This window comes from Glycine soja, chromosome 11, assembly GCF_004193775.1.
Source record: "Glycine soja cultivar W05 chromosome 11, ASM419377v2, whole genome shotgun sequence".
In the NCBI taxonomy this organism is placed as follows: domain Eukaryota; kingdom Viridiplantae; phylum Streptophyta; class Magnoliopsida; order Fabales; family Fabaceae; genus Glycine; species Glycine soja.
Genome location: NC_041012.1, coordinates 11,390,982 through 11,413,743, shown reverse-complemented (window position 1 = coordinate 11,413,743; position 22,762 = coordinate 11,390,982). Strand labels below are relative to the sequence as shown.

The 22,762-nt window shown below is 35.4% G+C and overlaps 1 protein-coding gene across 6 annotated transcripts; it reads left to right on the top strand.

Annotated features, from left to right (window-relative positions):
• The first annotated feature begins 14,301 nt into the window (after positions 1-14,301).
• Positions 14,302-21,953, top strand: LOC114377028. Of its 6 annotated transcripts, none has more exons than XM_028335403.1 (14): positions 14,302-14,442; positions 15,148-15,247; positions 15,595-15,722; positions 16,039-16,192; positions 16,328-16,437; positions 16,794-16,877; positions 16,968-17,016; positions 17,102-17,193; positions 17,444-17,573; positions 17,749-17,831; positions 17,922-19,393; positions 20,437-20,550; positions 20,627-21,362; positions 21,602-21,953. In XM_028335403.1, exons 2-13 carry the CDS (start codon positions 15,155-15,157, stop codon positions 21,193-21,195), a joined length of 3,078 nt encoding a protein of 1,025 aa, XP_028191204.1. In that variant the 5' UTR covers positions 14,302-14,442; positions 15,148-15,154; the 3' UTR covers positions 21,196-21,362; positions 21,602-21,953. The 6 variants fall into 6 exon arrangements, with proteins under 6 accessions (XP_028191204.1, XP_028191202.1, XP_028191203.1 ...); XM_028335401.1 differs by lacking the exon at positions 14,302-14,442 and adding an exon at positions 14,459-14,718 and having other exon boundaries at positions 17,447-17,573; XM_028335402.1 differs by lacking the exon at positions 14,302-14,442 and adding an exon at positions 14,460-14,718 and having other exon boundaries at positions 17,447-17,573; positions 17,752-17,831.
• The last annotated feature ends 809 nt before the right edge of the window (positions 21,954-22,762 follow it).

Here is a 22,762-nt window from a genome sequence, read left to right as displayed (position 1 = left end):
TCAATTTTTTTGTTGGTTTTAACCCTCTTGTTCACCACGAAAAAAAGACTTTTACTAACTCAGAGTTTGGTCGGGAGGCAAGTAAACATAAACCAATTCGTTTGATATACTATAAGAATGACGTTCGCAATTGGTGTTTTGACTCATTCAAGGTCCAATGTCTTTAGAACACTATGGAGTAGACATTTAATTTTTTTTTACAAACATATTAGATCTTGGATATTTTGGTCTTGTTATTGGTCATGTTTGTTACAAGAATCCGAATTCATCCATATTTATTCATTATAGTGTTGTATTTTTTATTATTTTAACTATTATTTTTTACCACGGGCCTTCAAAAGGCTATATGGTGTATAAGTTGACAATTGAAATATAATAGTTTGTCTCATTTATTTTAGTGAAATTGTATATCTCAAGAAACATTGAGTTGTTAATTGAATCTTACGTCTTTTGTTGTTTATTAGATTCATTGTGACTCAACTAATAAAAAAATTAAAAATGATATGGTAGTCATTGCATACACTTTGGTGTGTGGAGTTGCTCTCACCTATTTTAAATATTACATGCACTGGTGGATAAAAAAATTATTTATGGGACAAAAATAATTTATAATATTTTCATAAAGAAAGTAACATATATTTTTATAAAATACATAATGTGATGGCAAAAAAAAATATTTGTTTATGTGTAGATATTTATCAAAGGAGTTGGACTATTAAAAGTTAAAAGGATAATAAAGTAGTTAAATTAGTATCATTTTTTTCTTTCTTATATTTTTTACATTTATTTTAACAAAAAATGATCTTATAAGGGCAACATCTATTTTTTGGTGGGGGAGTTTTTTTATTACACACATACAAATAAAAAAAAACTTGCAAGGGAAATTGCCCTCTCAACCTATTGAATGAATCTCTTAGTGATTACATGATTAAGTTAAGAGAGGTGGAGAGGATGACAGAAGGGACAATCATAGATGAAGCAACACAAACAAGAAAGTTGGACTCTAGGCAACTATTCGAAACAAAGTTTATAGAAGTGGTCTCAAAACTATTGACAAATGTTGTAGCAAGATGGATGGGAAGATTGATGGACAAAGAAGATACTTAAGTGGTGGTTGGCAAAGTGGTTACCGAGGTTTCAAGAAGAGTTGTCAAAGAGGTAGAAAGAAAAACATATAAATTTTTTTATGTAAGAATACGCGGTTGTTGAGGTGTTAAGAAGAATGGTGAAAGATGTAACAAGAAAAAATTATTAAAGATTATGTAACAAGCATGTATCATTGATTTAGTTTCAATCTTGTTTAAGGTTTAGAACAATACATATAGCTTTTTTTAGTATCTTAGCCATTCTTTTTTATGTGGAAGACTCCAACATGTTATCATTTCAATATATTTGGCATTGACACTTTTTAAAAAAGGACTATGGATCATACTAAAAATGACATAAGCATGGTCCATCCTTTTTTTTTTTTATTTTGCTATTTTTCTTTTTCTTATTTACATTTAAACCTCTCATGTCCATTAGAAATACTTTGAATTTGTTCCATTCATCTCTTTTTTACCATGTTTGCATTTTATATTGTTTTTTGCATTTCATTTTTAATATGCTTTTGTATTTTCTTCACTTTATATTTAAAATTTTGTAACTTTTTTTACACATTTTTAGTTCTCTCCTCAATTTCTTGTTGCCTCTATTTATTTATTATTATGTTATTCCTTATCTGACCAATCTAACTGGAACAAAGTTTGTCTCATGTTAAATATCATCTACTAAAAACTAAGTGAATATAAATGTGTATATATATATATATATAATCATGAAGAACTTAATAAATAATTGTTTATCACAATTTATGTAAAAGAAAAATAAAATATCAATTAAAGAGTAAATTATTATAACCAATCATATAAAGAAAATGTGTAAACTTGGACCTTATTTGAAGCGGTTGTAAGTTTTAACATTTATGGTTTTAAAACTTAATTTTATGAGTAAGATTGGTTTAGGTGTTAAAATGGTTTTTAGATGAATTTTAAAATAATTTTAATCTAATTATATTTTTAAGTGTTTACAATTTATTTTGTCTATTTTGATATTTTGTTTGTCATTCTCCAACTCTTGTCAAGATTTTCTTGCTTCTTGTTTTGTTTTCACCAAAGATGACAAAAATGGACTAGGCTTATCAACCTAATCTAAATTACTCAATGAAATATAGGACTTGATTTTTTGAATTTTAAACACAAATTAAACTTATGCATTTTTAGTGCAATTGGAACATGTATGGATCTAAGCTTAGCCAACAAAAGTAAATTTTTAGTGAGTTTGGGCTTAAATTTTACTATAGTTTATTACCTACATTGAGTTTGTAATTAGCTCAACTCAAACCCAATTAATGAAACATAAGGGATTGGACTTTAAATTAAACCAAAGGTTTCTTAACTCAATTTGATCATGCCCCAATTTGGGCTTAACCAATATGATAGTACAAATAAGGTTTTCATTGGACATAAGCCTCATTTTAGAATACTGAATTGAACTTGTTTTGTGTTTTTGCTTGAACCAACACTTGCAACTTACATCAAGCTTAAGACCACCTAACTTGAAATTGTTTAATGAAATGTTGGCTTTGAACTTAAATTTTTAGCACAACTTAAATATGTGACTTTTAACTCGATCAAAACTCCCAAAGAGCTCGAACAAATTGGGCTCTCATCAAATGCGAGTCTCATTTTATAAGCTTAAGTTTAATTTTTTGTGTGACTATATTTGATATTGCCCATAACCTACATCAAGTCCACAATCGGACTAACCTAGACCCACTCAATCGCATATAGGGTTTGTGCTTTAAATTATGATAAAAAAAATTAAATCTGAATCTTTTTTTGTTGACGTAATCATGTGCTAATTATTAATTAGTCAACAAAAGACGCATTGACACAAAACGTGTCTCATTTTAGAAATTCAAATTGAATGTGTAGTTTGATTTGACTCACATGAAGCCCACGATTGACCTAACTTGAGCCCATCTGTTGAGATATATAATTTAGGCACAAATTAAATTTGGACATTTTTTTTGTTTGATGTAGCTCTTAGAAGCATTTAAAAATTTAGATATTTTTTTTTTTTGTTTTGTTCTACTCTCACTCCATGTGTTTTAATCATAATTTCATGTAAAAAGCTACAGAATATTCCAGTAAACTTTTTAAAAGAAGATTATAAGATTAACAATAAAAATTAAAATAGAAGAAAACTAAATTTACAATCTGATATATATATTAATTTTAAAATCTTAAAACTAAATTTCACATATAAAGAAACTTAAATTATTGAACAAAGGATAAGATGAAGATCACCACACAGAACCAAATCCCAAATATTTGGGCTTAAATGAGGAAAATGCTCAGGGAGTTGCTACGTGCACCCAGCATTATTGCTGGGGCACCCAGCAAACAGTGAAGTGGCGAAACTGCCCTTCAGCAATTATTCTTCCGGAAGAAGGTTCTTCCGGAAAAGTTCCGGAAAGTTTCCGGAAGAATCTTCTTCCGGAAGATTAATTTGTGTCTTCCGGAAATACTCACAGACAATTTCCGGAAGAACGTCATCCGGAATGTTTCCGGAAGAAGCTTCTTCCGGAAGAATTCCATTGTCTTCCGGAAGAAGCTTCTTCCGGAAGACTTCCGGAAGAAGCTTCTTCCGGAAGTTAGTTTTTTTTTTAATGCGTATGTAATGACGATTTTGCCCTTGTGTAAATTTCTTTAAATTAACGTCTTCAGGCTGTGTTTTACTGCGCTTTCTTTGTTTCTTCTTCCGTTTGCTTTGTTTCTTCTTCCGTTTGCTTTGTTTCTTCTTCCGTTTGCTTTGTTTGTTTCTTCCGTTTGCTGTTGTTTCGGTGGTGGTCCCTTCAGCAGTCTGTTGGTGGTCCCGTGAAGTGAAGTATTTGAAGATTTGGTGGTCCCGTGTTCCGTATTTGAAGTTTTATTAGTGGCTGTTGTTCCTATTTTGTCGGAGGTACGCGTTTATTTCGTTTTCCGGTTAGCTTTTAGAGAAGAAAAACAGTAAAAAATGTATCCGGAAGAAATTTTAGGCACAGAAGGAGGAAGGTCCGGAATGACCACTTCCGGATGAAGGTCTTCCGGAAGTTACGAAGGCCAATTCCGGAAGAAGTGCTTCCGGAAACTACTTCCGGAATTGGGCTTCTTAACTTCCGGAAGAAGGTCTTCCGGAAGTAGTTTCCGGAAGCACTTCTTCCGGAATTGGCCTTCGTAACTTCCGGAAGACCTTCATCCGGAAGTGGTGAAGGCCAATTGCGGAAGAAGTTCTTCCGGAAACTACTTCCGGAAGCACTTCTTCCGGAATTGGCCTTCGTAACTTCCGGAAAACCTTCTTCCGGAATGTTAAATTATTACTAATTTATTTTAATTTCTGTTTTATAATTTTTTTAATTTCTGTTTTATATATATTTCTGTTAGTTAATAATGAATTATTGGTTTAATTAGGTATAATGATATATATTGTGGATTATAATTTTTTTTGTTTTATAATGGTATATATATATATATATATATATATATATATATATATATTTCTGTTTTATAATTTTTTTTATTTCTGGTTTATATATGTTGTGGATTATTGATTTAATTAGGTATAATGGTATAATATTAAATGATTTAGGTAACTTAAATGTATAATGGTACAAAAATGTTTTATTAGTTGTTTATTATAGTGATAAGTTTAGTTTAAGTAAATAATGTAGTTATAAATTTAGAATATAGTGATAATTTTAATATAGTCGTGTATGATGCATATGTCCTATTAATATGTTTGTTATTTAAGGTGTAGTAAATTTTTGGATGTGGTTATATGATAATTTGAATGTACTTGTGTATGATGCATATGTCCTTAAGATGGACGAAGATCAATGGAGGTATGACTTTGCGATGTCACAAGAAGTTCATATGGATTATGATTATGATAATCAAGAAGAATGTGGAGTGAATGAACGACATGTCGATTGTTCAAATGCTTTTAATACATCTCAGGTAATCATAGATAATTTGAGTCATTGGTTGAATTGATGGTTTGTACGAAAATTAATGTGTTAGGGTTGCGTTGTAGGTATTCGCTACTCGAGATGATGTTTTGCAATGGGCTCGAACAGTTGCCCATGAAAATGGATTTGTTACAGTGATTATGAGATCTGACACAGAGACCGGTAGCAGAGGAAGAAGTTCATTTGTGTTAATTGGGTGTGAAAGGAGTGGTACGTACAAGTGTAGAAATAAAGAATTCGTTAGAAAAGACACCGGGAGTAGGAAATGTGGTTGTCCCTTCAGGCTTCGTGGGAAACCAGTGCGTGGAGGGGAAGGTTGGATGGTGAAGTTGATCTGTGGGATTCATAATCATGAATTGGCGAAGTCCTTAGTTGGACATCCATACGCCGGGCGATTGACTAAGGAAGAAAAGAAAATTATTGCTGATATGACAAAGTCGATGGTGAAACCGAAAAACATCTTGCTAACGTTGAAGGAACACAATGCCGACAGTTACACCACGATAAAGCAAATTTACAATGCAAGAAGTGCATATCGTTCTTCAATAAGAGGAGCTGATACCGAAATGCAGCATCTGATGAAGCTTCTCGAACGTGATCAATACATTCATTGGCATAGATTGAAGGATGAAGTTGTGGTGCGTGATCTGTTTTGGTGTCACCCAGATGCAGTAAAGTTATGCAATGCATGTCATCTAGTGTTTTTTATAGACAGTACCTACAAAACAAACAGGTACAGACTCCCACTACTTGACTTTGTTGGAGTGACACCAACGGCGATGACATTCTCTGCTGGGTTTGCATATCTGGAGGCTGAGCGTGTTAATAATATTGTATGGGCTTTGGAACGATTTCGAGGCCTATTTTTAAGACACGATCGCCTCCCTCTTGTTATTGTCACTGACAGAGACCTAGCACTGATGAATGCAGTGAAAACTGTGTTTCCCGAGTCTACTAATTTGTTGTGCAGGTTTCATATCGATAAGAATGTGAAGGCGAAGTGCAAATCTTTAATCGGGGAAAAAAATGCGTGGGACTATGTAATGGATAACTGGGGTACTTTGGTTGATTGTCCGTCCGAATACGAGTTCCATGAGTCATATCAGAAGTTTCAAGTTGCTTGTTCGCCTTGGCCGATGTTCGTTGACTATGTTAACGACATATGGATTATCCCCCACAAGGAAAAATTTATTACAGCATGGACGAATAAGGTCATGCACCTAGGCAACACAACAACAAACAGGTATTAACAACTGATTTTATTTGTTAGTAACGATTAATATTAAATGGTATTTAATTGTTGTATATTTTCATGTTTGTTGTGTATTTTAAATGTAGGGTTGAATCAGCTCATTGGGCTCTCAAAAGAGTACTACAAAATAGCGTTGGAGACCTATGTAGTGTTTGGGATGCCATGAACAACATGATCACGCTGCAACACGTCGAAATTAAAGCATCCTTTGAAACCAGTACGCATGTGGTTGGCCATGTATATAAAAAAACCTTATACAAGAGGCTTCTTGGGATGGTTTCGAGGGATGCTTTAAATCAGATTGCTTCTGAGATTGACCGTCTACGTTATCTCGGCAACAATCTCTCTTCTTGTGGTTGTGTGATGAGAAGCACGCACGGGCTTCCTTGTGCATGTGAGCTTTCTAGGTATACTGCTAGCAGCATCCCATTGGAGTCAGTCCATCTTTTTTGGAGGAGACTTTGCTTTTCAGACCAAGGGTTATGTGAGACGGAAGTCACCATCAAGGAAGAAATAGAGGTCATATCTAAAAGGTTTGATGAACTTGATGTGGCTGGCAAAGTAAATCTGAAGAGTAAACTTCGAGAAATCGCATACCCTGATCATAACTCTATGTGCCCTCCTCCATCAAAGGTGAACACTAAAGGTGCACCGAAGAAACCGATGAAAAGAAGTCAAACATCCACAAAGCGTGATCCGTCTTACTGAGAGTATGTTGATGCTTTTCATTCTGTTCAAAGCAGCAACTCTCCAGTGAAACGAAGTGCATCATGTTCTCAACCGCGTCAACCAACAAGGATCATCCCGATGTTGGATCAATTTGCGTCATTCTTTCAAGGTTTCATTCGTGACGTTGTGGATGTGAAAGCGGACGGTAACTGTGGATATCGGTCCATTGGCGCTTTATTAGGTATGGGGGAAGATTCGTGGCCGTTAGTGCGTAATGAATTGCTTAAAGAACTTGGCAGGTGGTCGCATGAGTACATGAACCTCTTCGGTGGCACAGAGAGATTTGAACAATTAAAGTTGTCCCTACTTGTTGATGGATTTTCAAAGGTATGTTTTTAGGTTAATTTTTTTTAATAACAATGTTTAAATTACTTACATGTGTATGTTTGGTTCATTCAGGTTAGTGTGGACAAGTGGATGGATATAACAGACATGGGATATGTGATTGCTTCACGGTATAACGTAATCCTTGTATCGTTGTCCCAACAACAAAGCATGACATTTTTCCCTCTTAGAAGTCAACCACCACCTGACTCTTCTGACCACCGCATCATATGTGTCGGTCACGTGTTTGGAAATCATTTTGTTCAGGTACATTGAATATAGTTAGTGTAACAATTATGCAATGACTTCGCTTGTTCGTTTGGCACGGTCAGCGCATGATATAATGTTTGTTCATGTACAACAGGTTTATTTGAAAGACCATTGTCCGTTGCCGCCCCCAGCGCTGTTGTGGTCAACCAATTGTTATTCTCAGGCAAAGCAATGGGCAATTCCATATATTAGTAGAATGCAGGAATACACAAGCTTGATGTCATTCAAAACACACTATGTAGACCTAAATGAAGACTAAACATTCATTGTTTATTTATTTGTATTCATTATGCGATATATTTATTTGTATTCATTGTTTATTTATTTGTATTCATTATGTTGAAGACGAGGTCAGTGGGACGTCGCTAAACAACTGAATGTCATGTTTAATTTTTTGTTTTTTTGTTGATGTAACCTTTATATGTTTACGGCGTGTTTAATTCCCATAATAAAGTTGAATGCGTTGTTTCAGTGGTCCAAAAATTTAATTGTTAAAAGGGTTCATTTCGTAGTTTTTTGGATTTTGAGACTTTGTTTTGACGTGTTAGTTGACGGAACTGGGGAACGGGACTATTTTTTTTGGATTCTTTGACGTCCAAACATGAGAAATGGCCGCCCTCCATTGTCTCAGGGCACAGGCACACCCACGCAAAAAAATCCCAAACATGGGTACTTGAACATGGAAAAAGGGTTCATTTCCTATTTTTTTCGATTTTGAGGCTTTGTTTTGACGTGTTAGTTGACGGAACTGGGGAACGAGACTATTTTTTTTGGATTCTTTGACGTCCAAACATGAGAAATGGCCGCCCTCCATTGTCTCAGGGCACAGGCACACCCACGCAAAAAAATCCCAAACATGGGTACTTGAACATGGAAAAAGGGTTCATTTCCTATTTTTTTGGATTTTGAGGCTTTGTTTTGACGTGTTAGTTGACGGAACTGGGGAACGGGACTATTTTTTTTGGATTCTTTGACGTCCAAACATGAGAAATGGCCGCCCTCCATTGTCTCAGGGCACAGACACACCCACGCAAAAAAATCCCAAACATGGGTACTTGAACATGGAAAAAAGATTCATTTATGTAATTCTTACAAACAAAACTCATGATTCTAAAAACTTATGTTTTTTATGTAATTCTTACAAACATGGAAAAATGGTTCATTTATGTAATTCTTACAAACATGGGTACTTGAACATGGAAAAAGGGTTCACTTATGAATTATTAATCATTTTAAAAACTTTTATTTTTTATGTAATTCTTACAAACAAAACTCATGATTCTAGGTTCCCTTTTTTTAAAAATAAATTTAAAACAACCGTAAACTTCGCTTAAGGACCACAAACAATCGGAATAACAAACTATATTATAAAATAATAAACTGTGCAAAACACGCCAACTATATTAAACAAAAACTGTAATAATTACAAATATTCATGTCAACTACAACACAACAAAATAAATACAATGATCAATGGTCCGTGCGGCGTCTCTGACGAGCCCTGACCGTCCCATCAGCACTGGGTCCCCATCTCGCGATCGTCAGGCAGTCCTGCATAATGTCATATAACTCTGTGCCTGCAGTGACTATCCTAAGGTTGAGCACACGCTCCAACCTCTGTGCAATCGCCTCATATCCCTCGTAATCATCCTGTCAAAGTCAGTAAAAACATTTATTATGAAATTCAAAATAAACAACAACTCATAAAACATTAAACGCGCAAATAATCTTACCACATATGGAGGGGGGTCAAATGCCACTGGAACCTGGGGGCTGGGCGGCTGTATGTAGTCCTCAGGGTCTGCAGCTGGTGCATCCCTCTGCTGGTCAGCTGCCTGGGTCGGTGTCATGAAAGGGTGAGATATGCGGAAAAATCACTCAATGTAATCCGCAGATACCTGCCCAGGCACTAAACAAGGCTGACCCGCAGGTAGTAAGTGATCCGCAAACTCCATCCACCTGTCATCTATCTGATCCTGTGACAATCGTGCACTAACAGGCGGCGGAGGGATGCTCTGGATGTAACCAAACTGGCGTACCACCCTCTCCGGTCGAACTGCGACGATCATAGGACCCCATCTGAGCTGACCCTGGAACGATGAAATCTCCTGAAACGCCCTAACACCCCGATGCTCCGTGTACGGCAACCAGGACACATCTGTGACGGTCAAACCATCACAACGTGCCCTGTAGGGTGCTCCTGTGATGCCCTTCATGTGCGCCTTCGACGTCAACCACCGGGAAGCACGTGGGGACGTCTCCTGGTATGTGTCGTCAGTCACGCACTGATGCACACTAGGGAAGTGCTCATAGATCCAGCACTACACAATAATTGAGGTTAACATAACATAAAAACATGTTTAAATCATAATCGAACCTAACATATTAATAAACACAAAATTTACCTGAAATAACGTCAAGTACCCCGCAAGCTGTCGGGTGGTGGTCCTACAAGCCTCATCTAACTGGTCGTACATATGAACCAGCGCGGCAACCCCCCAAGCGTAACCACCACTATGAGCGAGGTCCCGGAAAGCGTCAAGGTGGACCACATGCACGTATGTTGCACTCTTATTAGCAAAAAGAGTGCAACCGACAAGGTGCAGCAAATAAGCGCGAGCTGCGACAATCCACCGCCGGGCCTGACATCTGGTCTCATAAATGTCACGAACCCATCCTAATCGTACATATGCTCCACGTGTGAGTGCTGTCTCGGCTCTGGCCTCCTCCGCAGACACTTCCAGCAACTCCGTGAGCAAGAATCTGGCCTCCTCCGTAGAAAGAGCGTGGAAACTGTGCAAGGCGCCAGTGATGGGCAAATGTAGAATGGACGACACATCATCCAATGTGATCGTCAGCTCTCCTACTGGAAGGTGGAAGGTGCTAGTCTCACTGTGCCACCTCTCCACAAATGCGGATATAAGTCCAGGATCGCCAGTAATAACTGAACAATCTATCAGTGGACTTAATCCTGTGGCAGCCACCAGGCCTTCAATCTCAGGCACTGGCCTCCCAATCAGTGTCAGCTTCCTCCCATGTGACACTAACTTCAAATCAGGACGTTCCTGATTTGAAGTACAAATTATACAATTATTAAAAAAAATTAATCATAAACAAATAAATAAACAATGACAAATAATTAACAAATTAAAATACCTGTCCACTCCACACGGCATGTGCAACATGCTCGGCAAATGATGTGAGCACTGACGGGTCACGTGGACCACCAGGGAATCCCTCTGCAGCATCATCACCATCTGACCCCTCACCACTATCAGCACCCTGTGCGTCCGCACGCATCTCAAGTGCCTCCGTAGGCTGCTCAGGGACATCATCAGTCATGTCAGCGACGTCCTCAGCCATATCACGTCCCTCCGTAGTCATCTGATGAACGCGTAGCCTACGGGCTGAGGCAGTAGGCCTACGCCTCTCGGGAACATCGCCAGCATCCTCGTCAGCAGCTCTATCTCTGCCTACAACTCTACCTATGGCACGACCTAAACCTCGTGTTCTGGCCATGATCTGTAAATCATGTCGAACACGTATTTTTTTCGGTCAAAATATACACAATTTTCTTTATAAAAAATCAACTTTATTTATAAACAAATAAGACTAACTTAAATCAAATTATTTTCACACATACACGACCTAATTTTAAAAAAAAAATTAAACAACTTCATTTATATAAAAAAAAACAACTAATGTAAAATAAAATTATTAATAAACATGCACAACTTAATTTTTTTAAAAAAAAATTAAACAACTTCATTTATAAAAAAAAAAAACACAACTAATATAAAAATAATTCATTACTAAACATCCACAACTTAATTTTTTTAAAAAAATAAACAACTTCATTTATAAAAAAAAACACAACTAATGTAAAAAAAATTAATTAGTAAACATCCACAAGTTAATTTTTTTAAAAAAAATTAAACAACTAATGTAAAAAAAAAATTATTTAGTAAACATCCACAATTTTTTTAGTAAATAAAATACTTCATTTATAATAAAATAAACTAATTAATTATAAAAAATTAGTATTTTTATAAAACTTCCAAAACACACAACTTTAATTATAAAAATAGACAACTTCATTTTTAAAAAAAAAACACTAATTTAAAAAAAAACAATAAACAAAAACAAACACAACTACTTTTATAAAAAAAAATTAATTTACAAATTAATATTTAGTAAAAATACACAATTTAAATTATAAAAAAAATATGACATCAAAAACCCAAACTTCATTTTTCATAAAATCTAAAAAACAAAATAACCAAAATAAATAAAATAATTCATTTAAAAAAAAACAAAACAATTTCTGTTTAAAAAAAATTTTAAAAAAAAAAACACAAAAAAAAAAACAAAAAAACCACTTCCGGAAGAAGTGGTTCTTCCGGAAACATTCCGGAAGAAGGGGTTCTTCCGGAAAGGTCTTCCGGAACTTTGGAAGTTCTTCCGGAAGTGCGCGTCTTCCGGAATTCTTCCGGATGAACCACTTCTTCCGGAAAGTTCCCGGAAGACGTTTTCCGGAAGTCTTCCGGAAGACGTTTGGTTACTTCCGGAAGAACACTTCTTCCGGAAACTTTCCGGAAAAGGTTCTTCCGGAACTTCCGGAAGAACCCCTAACGGGTCTTCCAGAAGACTCCGTCGTCAGCCATTTCCCCATTTTTTCCGGCATACTCTAATCTTCTCCCCTCTCGTCTTCTACCCTAAGGTTACTATCCTAAGGTTCCACTGCTGAATCAATACTGGATAGTAAAAGCAATGGAGAGTTAGGGAGACTAACCTCGAAGGCTGTTCGCGGAGAAGACGGAGAAGAAGAAGAAGCTTGGCTCGTGGTGTCCGGAAGAAGACGAAAGCTTGGCTCGCGGTGTCCGGAAGAAGACGAAAGCTTGGAGGATCAACAAGAATGGAAGAAGAAAAGAAGTAGCAGTGGTCTTCCGAGAAGAGGAGCGCGTTTTTAAATTTTTAACTTAAAGGGCAAAATGGCCATTCACTAAAATTGCTGGGTGCACCAGCAATATTGCTGGGTGCACCTAGCAACTCCCAAATGCTCACTTCTTTAAATACTGGGGACTTGGGTCATTTGGGGATAGGGGTCCAAAATATGTAAAACCCATTCTAGTACGTTACCCAACTACCCAAGTGATACCTAAGTATTTATCATCATGTAATATAGTTTTGTTAAATAGATAATTCACAATAAACTTTAAGAAAAACAAGCAAAGAAGGTAGGGAGATATTGCACTTTACCATTTACAAATAAATTATTTTCCCCTTCTTATTTTCTTAACGCGGCAAATTTTATTGAGTACAACTTAAATATTTATTAACAATTATCTAACAAAACAGCACATACGACAAAACTATTTTATAATAAGTTAAAATATATTTTAACCTAAATCTATTAGGAAGTTTTAATTTATACATAATTATGTAAAATTTAATCATCAATTGATATAATGTCCAACCTTTTTCTTTTGAGAGAAATATAATCTCCAACTGTAATATTCTTAGATATTATTTCTCACCATACTTTAAGAAACAAGTAAAAATACGAAGATATGGTCATAATCCATTTATTAATAAATTAAATAATTTCCTTCTTCTCTTTAAAAAAATTAAGTTCCATCTAATTTTATTAACGTGGAAATTTCGTATAAAATTAAATATTTGCAAATACATCACACATTACGAAACATTATGATACTATTCTATATGAAGTTGAAAAAATATAGTAACTTCTACCCAATATAGTAATATATTTAAAATAATTTTGGTTAGATTATATTTACTATGATCGTCCTGGGTTTGTTTAGGACTTTTTGTAATTTACTTATTATATTATTTTTTTACTAATTAGAATTAATATTGATTATTTTTGTCAATAATATCTGAGTTTTGTTGTAGTGTTAGACAATGTTGTTCAAAATGACATTTTGGTAGCATTTTATTTTATTGATTAAAATACAATCTTTCGTGCTAAATATTATAGTTTATACTTTATGATACCAGCTATTTTTTCTAATGAATTTATTGAAGATATATTTTCCTTACTTCCTCATCTGAATTATTATATTACATCAGTTTCGCACTAATTAGTACCACTTTTATTTCATTGATTGATTACTGTTGATTTAGTAATGTGCGACTAAACAATAAATTATAAATTTAAGTTTTTATTATTGGTAAAAATACGCTTTTTATTTTGGATTTCACTATTCTAGAAAGGCAAGTAATTATAGTTATTATTAATTAACAATAGTAATTAATATCTTAATATATTTATGATTTATTATATAGATGATAGTTTGAACTATTGAATTTTTTATTAGAAAAATATTTGTTATTCCTATTATCTTAGTCTAACAAAGTGACGTACTATCAATTAAAGGAGGGAGTTAAATTCATTTGATTTTTGCTCTCATATCCCGCACCAAAAACTTGTCCGCAAGCACATTTGTAGGATCGAATGAGTAGCCACGTGTCGCACATCCAAAACCCTACACACGTAGGAGCAAGGAGTACGTGTACCGCAGGAACCCCAAACAAAACAAAACACTGGAACCAGTTGGGGGTGCTGGACAAAACAAGTAATTAACTTCAAATCCGAGGCTATTTATCTGCGCAAATGACAGCGACGCGCAAGAGATAGAGATAGAGAGCCAAAAACCGAAAACGCCATCATCCAAACAGCGCCTTCTCTCTCATTTTAAAAGACACCTCTTATTAACATTTCGCCCTCTCTCTCTTCTCCGTCTTCTCAAACACAATCTCATCCTCACAGTTTCGTCTTCTCGATCTCACCACTGTGAGTCATCAACTCTCAATTCCTGACCCTAATTTCCCAATCCAATACCATTTCTCCTTAGATCCCTAATCTCTTCTGAAATTTCGTTTAATTATTTAATATTCTCACCGTCCAATATTATTTTTCCCCTTTTTCTTTTTTTATAATCTTTGAAGCTCTCTTTTCGGTTCTCGCTGCATATTCGATTTCGATTGTCAATTTTATGGATGCTTTATTGTATATCTATACGATTCTCTCTGTTCTGATTGATGATTTAGTTGATCTGTGGTGTCTCAGGTTCGCCGTACTTCAATGCATCTATGATTTTTTATTTTTAAATTTTTGTGAAGTGATTTGGTGTTATTATTGATTAATCAAATGTTGCTAGAGTCGAAAGACTGAGGGGAGTTTTATTTGGATTTGTATCTAGATTCTCTGATGCTATTATTATTATTATTATTATTATTATTTTAATGATTATGATTATTATTCTTGTTTTTAATGTTGAAATTCACATATCCTCCCCTGCACTTTTTTTCTCCTGTCACAATATTCCTTAAGTGAATGTTTTACAATCTTAATCTTAAGAAACTGTGAACTTGTTGCATCGAGGGGGGTGCATGATAACTAGCTGTGTAGAGGGGTAGATAATAATTTTCACTCTTGCAGCTGTGGTTTTGTTCATTTTTCTTGAGTATGCTGGATAAGTGCTTTCCTCTTCTTCAGGCCAATCATGAGTGACGAAGGAGAAAGAACTTGTCCTCTCTGTGCTGAAGAGATGGATTTGACAGATCAGCAATTGAAGCCTTGCAAATGCGGTTATGAGGTTTGATTCTATGTATATGTTGTTTTTTAACATTTTAATTAATTTTCTTGGAAGTTCTGTCACTACTTGATCTTTGGTCTGTATAAAATTTCCCTTTTCTTGATCCTTTGAATGTTTATTCAGCTGGTAACTCTGCCAAGTAGCATTTGTCTTTTGGATTGAGCAGAACTATTATGTTCCTATTATGTCCCCTTTACCCCTAATAAAACCTTAGTTCTTCATCTGTTGGGAATTGACTTGTTCATGTGATTTAGGTACTGTTGTCTGTGTTTTGTTTGTGGATGATATGTCTTTATCACAAAGACATCATTATGATAGATGTCAGTTTCATCTCTCCTTGATTGCAGATCTGTGTCTGGTGCTGGCACCACATAATGGACATGGCTGAGAAGGATGACACTGAGGGGCGATGCCCCGCATGTCGATCTCCTTATGATAAGGAAAAGATTGTTGGGACAGCTGCAAACTGTGACAGGTTATTCTGTTAACCCTATATTATTTCTGTAAGATTGTGTATGTTGTATTGCTTCTGTAGGGCTTTTCTTCACTCTCTTATTCAATATACATCAATGTATTTGTATAACCATTTATCAAAATGAGAAATGCTAACAACATTCTCTTTATTGTTGGCTGAAATTTACCCGAACTCATGAAATGATGTGAGTCCTACTCATTATTTTGTGATTCTTAACAAATTTCAATAATATATATATATATATAAACTCTATAAAGTTTTTTGTGTGAGATGAAACAAAGGAAAATATCAGTTACTGAACTTTTTGTTCCTGTAGATTGGTGAATGGAGTTAATATTGAGAAAAGGATGAAGACTCAGAAAACGAAGTCTAAATCAACTGATGGGCGTAAGCAGCTCAGCAGTGTGCGAGTGATTCAGAGGAACCTTGTTTACATAGTTGGGTTGCCTCTCAATCTTGCAGATGAAGATGTAAAATTTTTTCCTCCTCCACTCTCTTGAGCACCTGAATATTGCCATTCCACATGTTTATTCTCTTTTTGTTGGAATTTTTTGGGTTATTTTCTTTAGAGCAAATTTTTATTTTTAATCACCATTTATATATAGCTTCTTCAGCGAAGAGAGTATTTTAGTCAGTATGGGAAGGTCTTAAAAGTGTCAATGTCTCGAACAGCAGCTGGTGTCATTCAACAGTTTCCGAATGATACCTGCAGTGTGTAAGTATATTCTCTTCAAGTTTGTGCTTTCCTTCATTGTAAATAGAACCTACACGGTTTAATCTTGTTGTCATTGATTTGAATTGGATAGCTTTGGATTTTGGGACATTTATTTTCACTCTAGAAGGAAGGAAGCAAATAACTAGCAAAAAATAATTTAATGCAATCTTTTCCTTTGATAGGAAAGAAGGAAAACATGAAAAAGCCATTTCTGTACATAGTTAAAAAATCTGAGAATGGGTGTATCTTCCCCCTTTCTCCATTTATTTTGTGCTGCTATATTAGCACATATCATTATCTTTATATGATACATTAATATTAATACTACAGTTCCTAATCAAAGGTTTTTGTTTCAGATATATAACTTATTCAAAGGAAGAGGAAGCAATTCGTTGTATTCAAAATGTACATGGTTTTGTTTTGGAGGGTAGACCTTTAAGGTACAAATATTTATTGAAACTTGTCATACATGGGATGTTTAGCATTGACTTTTGGTCATCAATTGTATGTTTTTGGATTTAACATTTCAGGGCTTGTTTTGGAACCACAAAATATTGTCATGCATGGCTCCGGAATGTGGTATGAGAATTACTGGTCTAGATAGAATTTTCAAATTATGCTTAATTACCTGTGCTTGTAATTGAGGAAAGATCTCTATGACCAGCCTTGCAGCAATCCGGATTGTCTGTATTTGCATGAGATTGGCTCTCAAGAAGATAGTTTTACCAAGGATGAAATAATTTCAGCATACACTAGGTACTTTTCTGATAATTTGACGATACTTACTGTGATTCAGATAAATAAAACCTTTTCTTGCTGAAATTGAGGAATTGTGATCTTTGCATTCAAACTACTTAATTGGTTGAAGCGAAGGAGATTGCTTTAATTATATTGTGCTGGATAAGGATGTGTTTACAAATTTTGCTTTCCTGTACTTGTAGTTGCTTGAACTGAGTATAGTGCCTTTCCAAATAAATATATCTTAGCTCACTTTGTTATTTTGAAGAAGTCGAGTTCAACAAATCACTGGTGCCACAAACAATATGCAACGGCGGTCAGGGAATGTATTACCTCCTCCACTGGATGACAATATGAATAGTTCATCTGCAAAGCCTATTGTTAAAAATTCTTCAAGTGTAAGACCTTTTTTTCAATCTTTCCTATAACCCCATTTTGTTTGTGTATCAGCTTTCACCATATTGATGTAAAAAGCTCATTTGAATTTTGATCTTTAATTGCTAAACTGAGTGAAGTGTATTTACACACTCAGGAACAATGCAAAGAAACTGACATTTGATGTTATTTATGAAGCAGAACTCTGTTAGCACTGTAAGAGGTTCACCTCCAAATGGAATATATGGGAAAAATATGGCCCTTCCTACTAGTGCTGCATGGTATGCACCGTGTATAATTTTGTATTTGGCTTTGAAGATTGATCTTATCTAAAGATAATTATGATTCCTGGCTATGTTTATGTTTGGCAGGGGTACTCAGGTCACAAATTGTCAGCCCCCTGCTGGAGGTCTATCATATCCAAATGGGCCATCCAAGCCAAAACCTGATACAGGCAGCAGCACACTGGTATTTTCTGCAGCTGTTACAGGCTCAATTCAGGCTTCTGATGTTACAAAGAGGCCACCATCGAGTAATGGGAGTCATAGTATGACACCTAGAGTGAAAAGTGAATTGTTGAAACCTGTCAAACAATATAACAATAGTGTGGACAGTCTGGTTAGTGAAGGAGAAAAAACTTTAGCTTCTGATGTTTCTCCTATGCTTGTGAATTTGAACAGGCAGTTGTCTCCTCTACCGTTGTCCCGAGATAGTGATGGAAATTGTACTACAGCAAACACAATAAATTCTACTAACATGATTGGACAGTCTTGTAACTTTGGTCTTGAGGAAGCAATGACTGCTACCAATGAAGAGATTCAGAATTTGTCCAACGAGTTGTCCTCAATTAACATTGATAGAAATGCCGAACATTGCGGTATAACCAAACCTAATAATAGCCCACCTACTGATCATGCATTGATTAAATCTCCTCAAATTCAAGGATCACAGTATAATGTTGACAGATTTAGAGATGAAATAACTACAGATGTGGCTGGTAAAGCTACCTCAGATTTTTTGGTTTGTAATTCTACTGAACAGTGTGATTGGAAATTGGATTCTCAATCTCTAGTAGTATCAGATACTGCTGAAATTGATGATGATGTGACATCTTTTGATAATCAAAGACTCAAGGATCCAGAAGTTGTTTGTCGTTCTTATTTTCCAAAGTCAACCAGATTCCTGCAAGCATCAAACCATTCTAGCCCTTGTCTTCTGCAGCATGGTGAACCTTGTACTGCCATAAATGCAGGTTCTGTATCTGCTGATGATAGAGTTCGAGATGAATCTATGTTACATGCATCCAATATATTATGTAATGGTCACCCTGAAAAATTGGTCAGCAGCAGCTCCTATGGTCTGCTTCATGATGAAAGAAATGGGCATATCATTCAAAGATTAGTTGGTGAAGCAGTTAATTCTGGACATGATATTGCTAGGGATAAAGGTGAAAGTAGTATAATTTCTAATATATTGTCCATGGACTTTGATACCTGGGATGACTCACTAACATCACCTCATAATTTAGCGAAGTTGTTGGGTGACAATACTGATAACCAGCCTGGTCCTTTAAACAAATCTAGTTCTTGGAAAGGTCACAGTAACAATCAATCAAGGTTTTCTTTTGCAAGGCAGGAGGAATCCAAAATCCAAATGTTTGATCCACATGCATCTTATGGTGTCAGCCATCAACGGCCAAACCGTACAGTCTTCCTGAATTGTGCAGAAAGAGACTTGTATATGGATAAGTTGGGCATTGCAAATGGATTTTCTACCAGTAACTTTGAGGAAGCTGAAAATATGGTCAGTGGTCATTCCATTGCATCTTCTAATAAGTTTTCTGGTGAGTAAAAATAACTTTCTTGAGCTGCCTACATTTATAATGGCATGTCCTATTATTGGTTTCTCTGCTACTATTTTCAATTTTACATTTGCATGATTGCTTTTGTGTGCCATTCTTGTTTGCTGATTAACATGTATTTAAAACTTCTGATATCATTATAATTTAAGTACATTTTGGTTTTGCTTTCTTTTCCTTCACATTTTTTCCTTTGCGGCTTTGAAAATTGAAATTTTGGTTTTCTTGATTTTCTGAATTCCTGTTGCTGTATGTATAATAGTTTTTTGCTACCTGATTGTGCTGTTTGTGGTATTTGATTATACAAGTGCTTTGAATTTGTATATGGGGAAATAAGAGAAATTGTACCTTTGTCATGACTTTTCAACAAGGTTGGAGGATTTGAGTCATTTTTTCCTGGCTTGTGTTAATATACTACTTGTCTTCGACTCACATGCTGCTCAAGCTAGCAGGCCAATATTGAGTTTGTATTCAGACAGTTTGAAAAGCTCGATGAGTTCTGCCTGAAAATTTAATCAGACTGAAGGCGTCTTCAGGTTGAGCTGTGAACCTTGCTTTTTATAATTAAAAAGCCATTCTTTCACTTTATAAGGGCTAAGTAACTAAATATAATGAAGGCCTATAGCTGGAAGGAAGCTTTGAAACCAAATGTGCTTCTGTAAAAAATCTCAATATTGTATTGTGTAGAATAGTCTTGACTGAAAATAATTTGTTAAGAATGTAGTGTATGAAAAGTATCTGGACAACATACATTTTCAATTATGATGATTTATTGATTACTGGATATGAAAGAAAATTATGTCCACTTTATCAAAGTGGCATAACGACTGCTGGTTCTGTTGCTTGATTGTCTCTTTTCTAGTTAGAAAGTAAAAAAGTTTTAGCTGTATGTAAGTCTGCTTTCTCTGGGCAACCTGTTTGCCTTCCTCTGAATTTATGCACGGCTGTTGTGTTATATCAATTGCTGGTGTTTCAGATTTTTATATTCATCTAATCTAATGACCTTACTTTTATTTTATGGTTGACAGCCATCTCAAGAGCACAAGTTTCAGCCCCGCCAGGATTTTCCATTCCAAGCAGGTTGCCACCACCTGGTTTTTCTTCCCATGAGAGAGTGGAGCAGGCTTTTGATTCCATTTCTGGTTAGTTATGGTTTCTTTTATATTCCCACGCATACCCTTTTTAATATATTGTTGAATATGTTAGTCCTTTTGACAGGGAATTCTTTGCTTGACCATTCTTCCCTCTTGAGAAATTCATATCAGACACCTTCAGCTGGAAACCTTGGTAGTGCAGGGGACATTGAATTTATGGACCCTGCTATTATGGCAGTTGGCAAAGGGAGACTTCAAGGTGCACTGAACAGTCCGGCACTGGACATTCGATCTAATTTCATGCCACAATTAAATTACTTTGAAAATGATGCTAGACTACAATTATTGATGCAAAGATCTCTTGTACCACAGCAAAACCTTAGATTTTCTGAAATTGGGAATACTTTTTCTCAACTTGGTGATTCCTATGCTGTTTCTTCGAGGTTAGACCAATCACAAGTCAGTAATCTAGGCCCATTCCAACAGCTGTCTCTGCAGCAGTCTACAAATGCCGTCTTGTCTAATGGGCAATGGGATGGGTGGAATGAGGTGCAGAGTGGAAATGGTTTGGGTGTGGCTGAGCTTTTGAGAAATGAAAGACTTGGATTCAATAAATTTTACTCAGGATATGATGATTCAAAATTTCGGATGCCAAATTCTGGGGATCTTTACAACAGAACATTTGGGATGTGACCTTTTGCTAGTTATGTTGTCATTGTATGGTTGGAAATGGTAAAACCTAGCTGAAATGGACAAACAATTTTTTGTGTTGCTGAGGATGATGGAACTGATTCTTGCTGGCGTGTATTGGGCTACCTAATGATGAAGCTCCCAAGAAGTGTAATTTATGGCTACAGTTGGTAATTACTAATTAGTAAACTTCCTCTGTTTTCATGATTTAATTGGCTTATATGTCATTGCCCATCTTGCATACACATGAAAGTGTGTCTTTACCTACCTGTGCCAAAACAAATTTTATATAAAAAAAAGTTTTCTTTATTCATTTTGTACTGGATTTCGTATTTTCCATGTCAAGAATGACATTGGTGTTTTGTTTTTTTGGTAATTGTGCACTCATTTCCCTCTCTTTTCTTTGTAGTTCTGGATTAGCAGAAGTGAGCTGTTCTGGGATTATAAGATATCAACTGTCAGTGCTGACGTGATCAAACTGGCAGGTGGATCTTAGTGTTTCCCTCATAGTACAGAGCATGGAAACAACAAGATCGGTGTTATTTATTGTTTGTAACTTACCTTTTAGATTAACTACCCTTGTGGGTAGAAGTAGAGGTTTGATTCGACTGGTAAAGGGAAATTGTTTTGAAATGGATTTAGATGCTACAGTTTGATACTCTGATAATGGGGGTATGAAATAGATCGCTTTATAACTTGAAAGGTCCATCATCCTTGTGATATGAATGAAATACCGTTGCGCTGTTATAGCTTCTGGCCAATTTTTTTTCACTTTAAATCAATGATTTTATAGTTATATTAAATTTTTCTTTTCTTTCTGTGGAAGTTTTTCTTTTAATATATTCCACCGCGACACGAGTTCTGCTGCTTCTAAGTGCACTGTATTTTACCTTGACTTTGTTCCCCAATGTTTGGTTCTTGTTTAGCTGTTTTCTGGTTTTTCTCAGTGTTTCTCAAACCAGAATAACCAGCAGGGACGGCGTGACCCATGCCTTGTTATGATTAACGTTGGGCATGCCCATATTAAGCCTGTCAATTTTCAGCATTTTCTGGTGCAGCTGAAAATCTAAAGGTGTGTATGAAATAATGTTTGAGGACATTATTGTTCTAGAGCTGATTTCGGATTTGTTGAATGAGACCAATTATGTAATCTTCTATTAAAAAGGTTTCTTTATTTTTGGGATACACAATTCATTTTAGTGTGCCGTTCTGCATATAATTTTGTGGTAATTATTTTGTTGAGTCTGTCACTTATGGCGGTCTGAGTGAGTGTGTTGATTCCCCTCCCTTTTACCCTCCAAAAAGAAGAGTGCAAAATTTGTTTTTAATAACAAGAATTCTTTAATTTGATATTTTTAGTATAAAATATAACATTCCGTTAATATAAAACATGAATTATGGTTAAAAAAATTGTTGTTTGCTTTTGTTTTAAAATTGACTGATTCTAAGGTGGACGACTATATTTGTAGTGGGTTCACCATCCACCACCATTTACAGCCTTTGAATTAGTCTGTTTTATAATATAGTAGATCAGATTAATGTAATTCCTGTTATAAAAAGATTTCGTAAT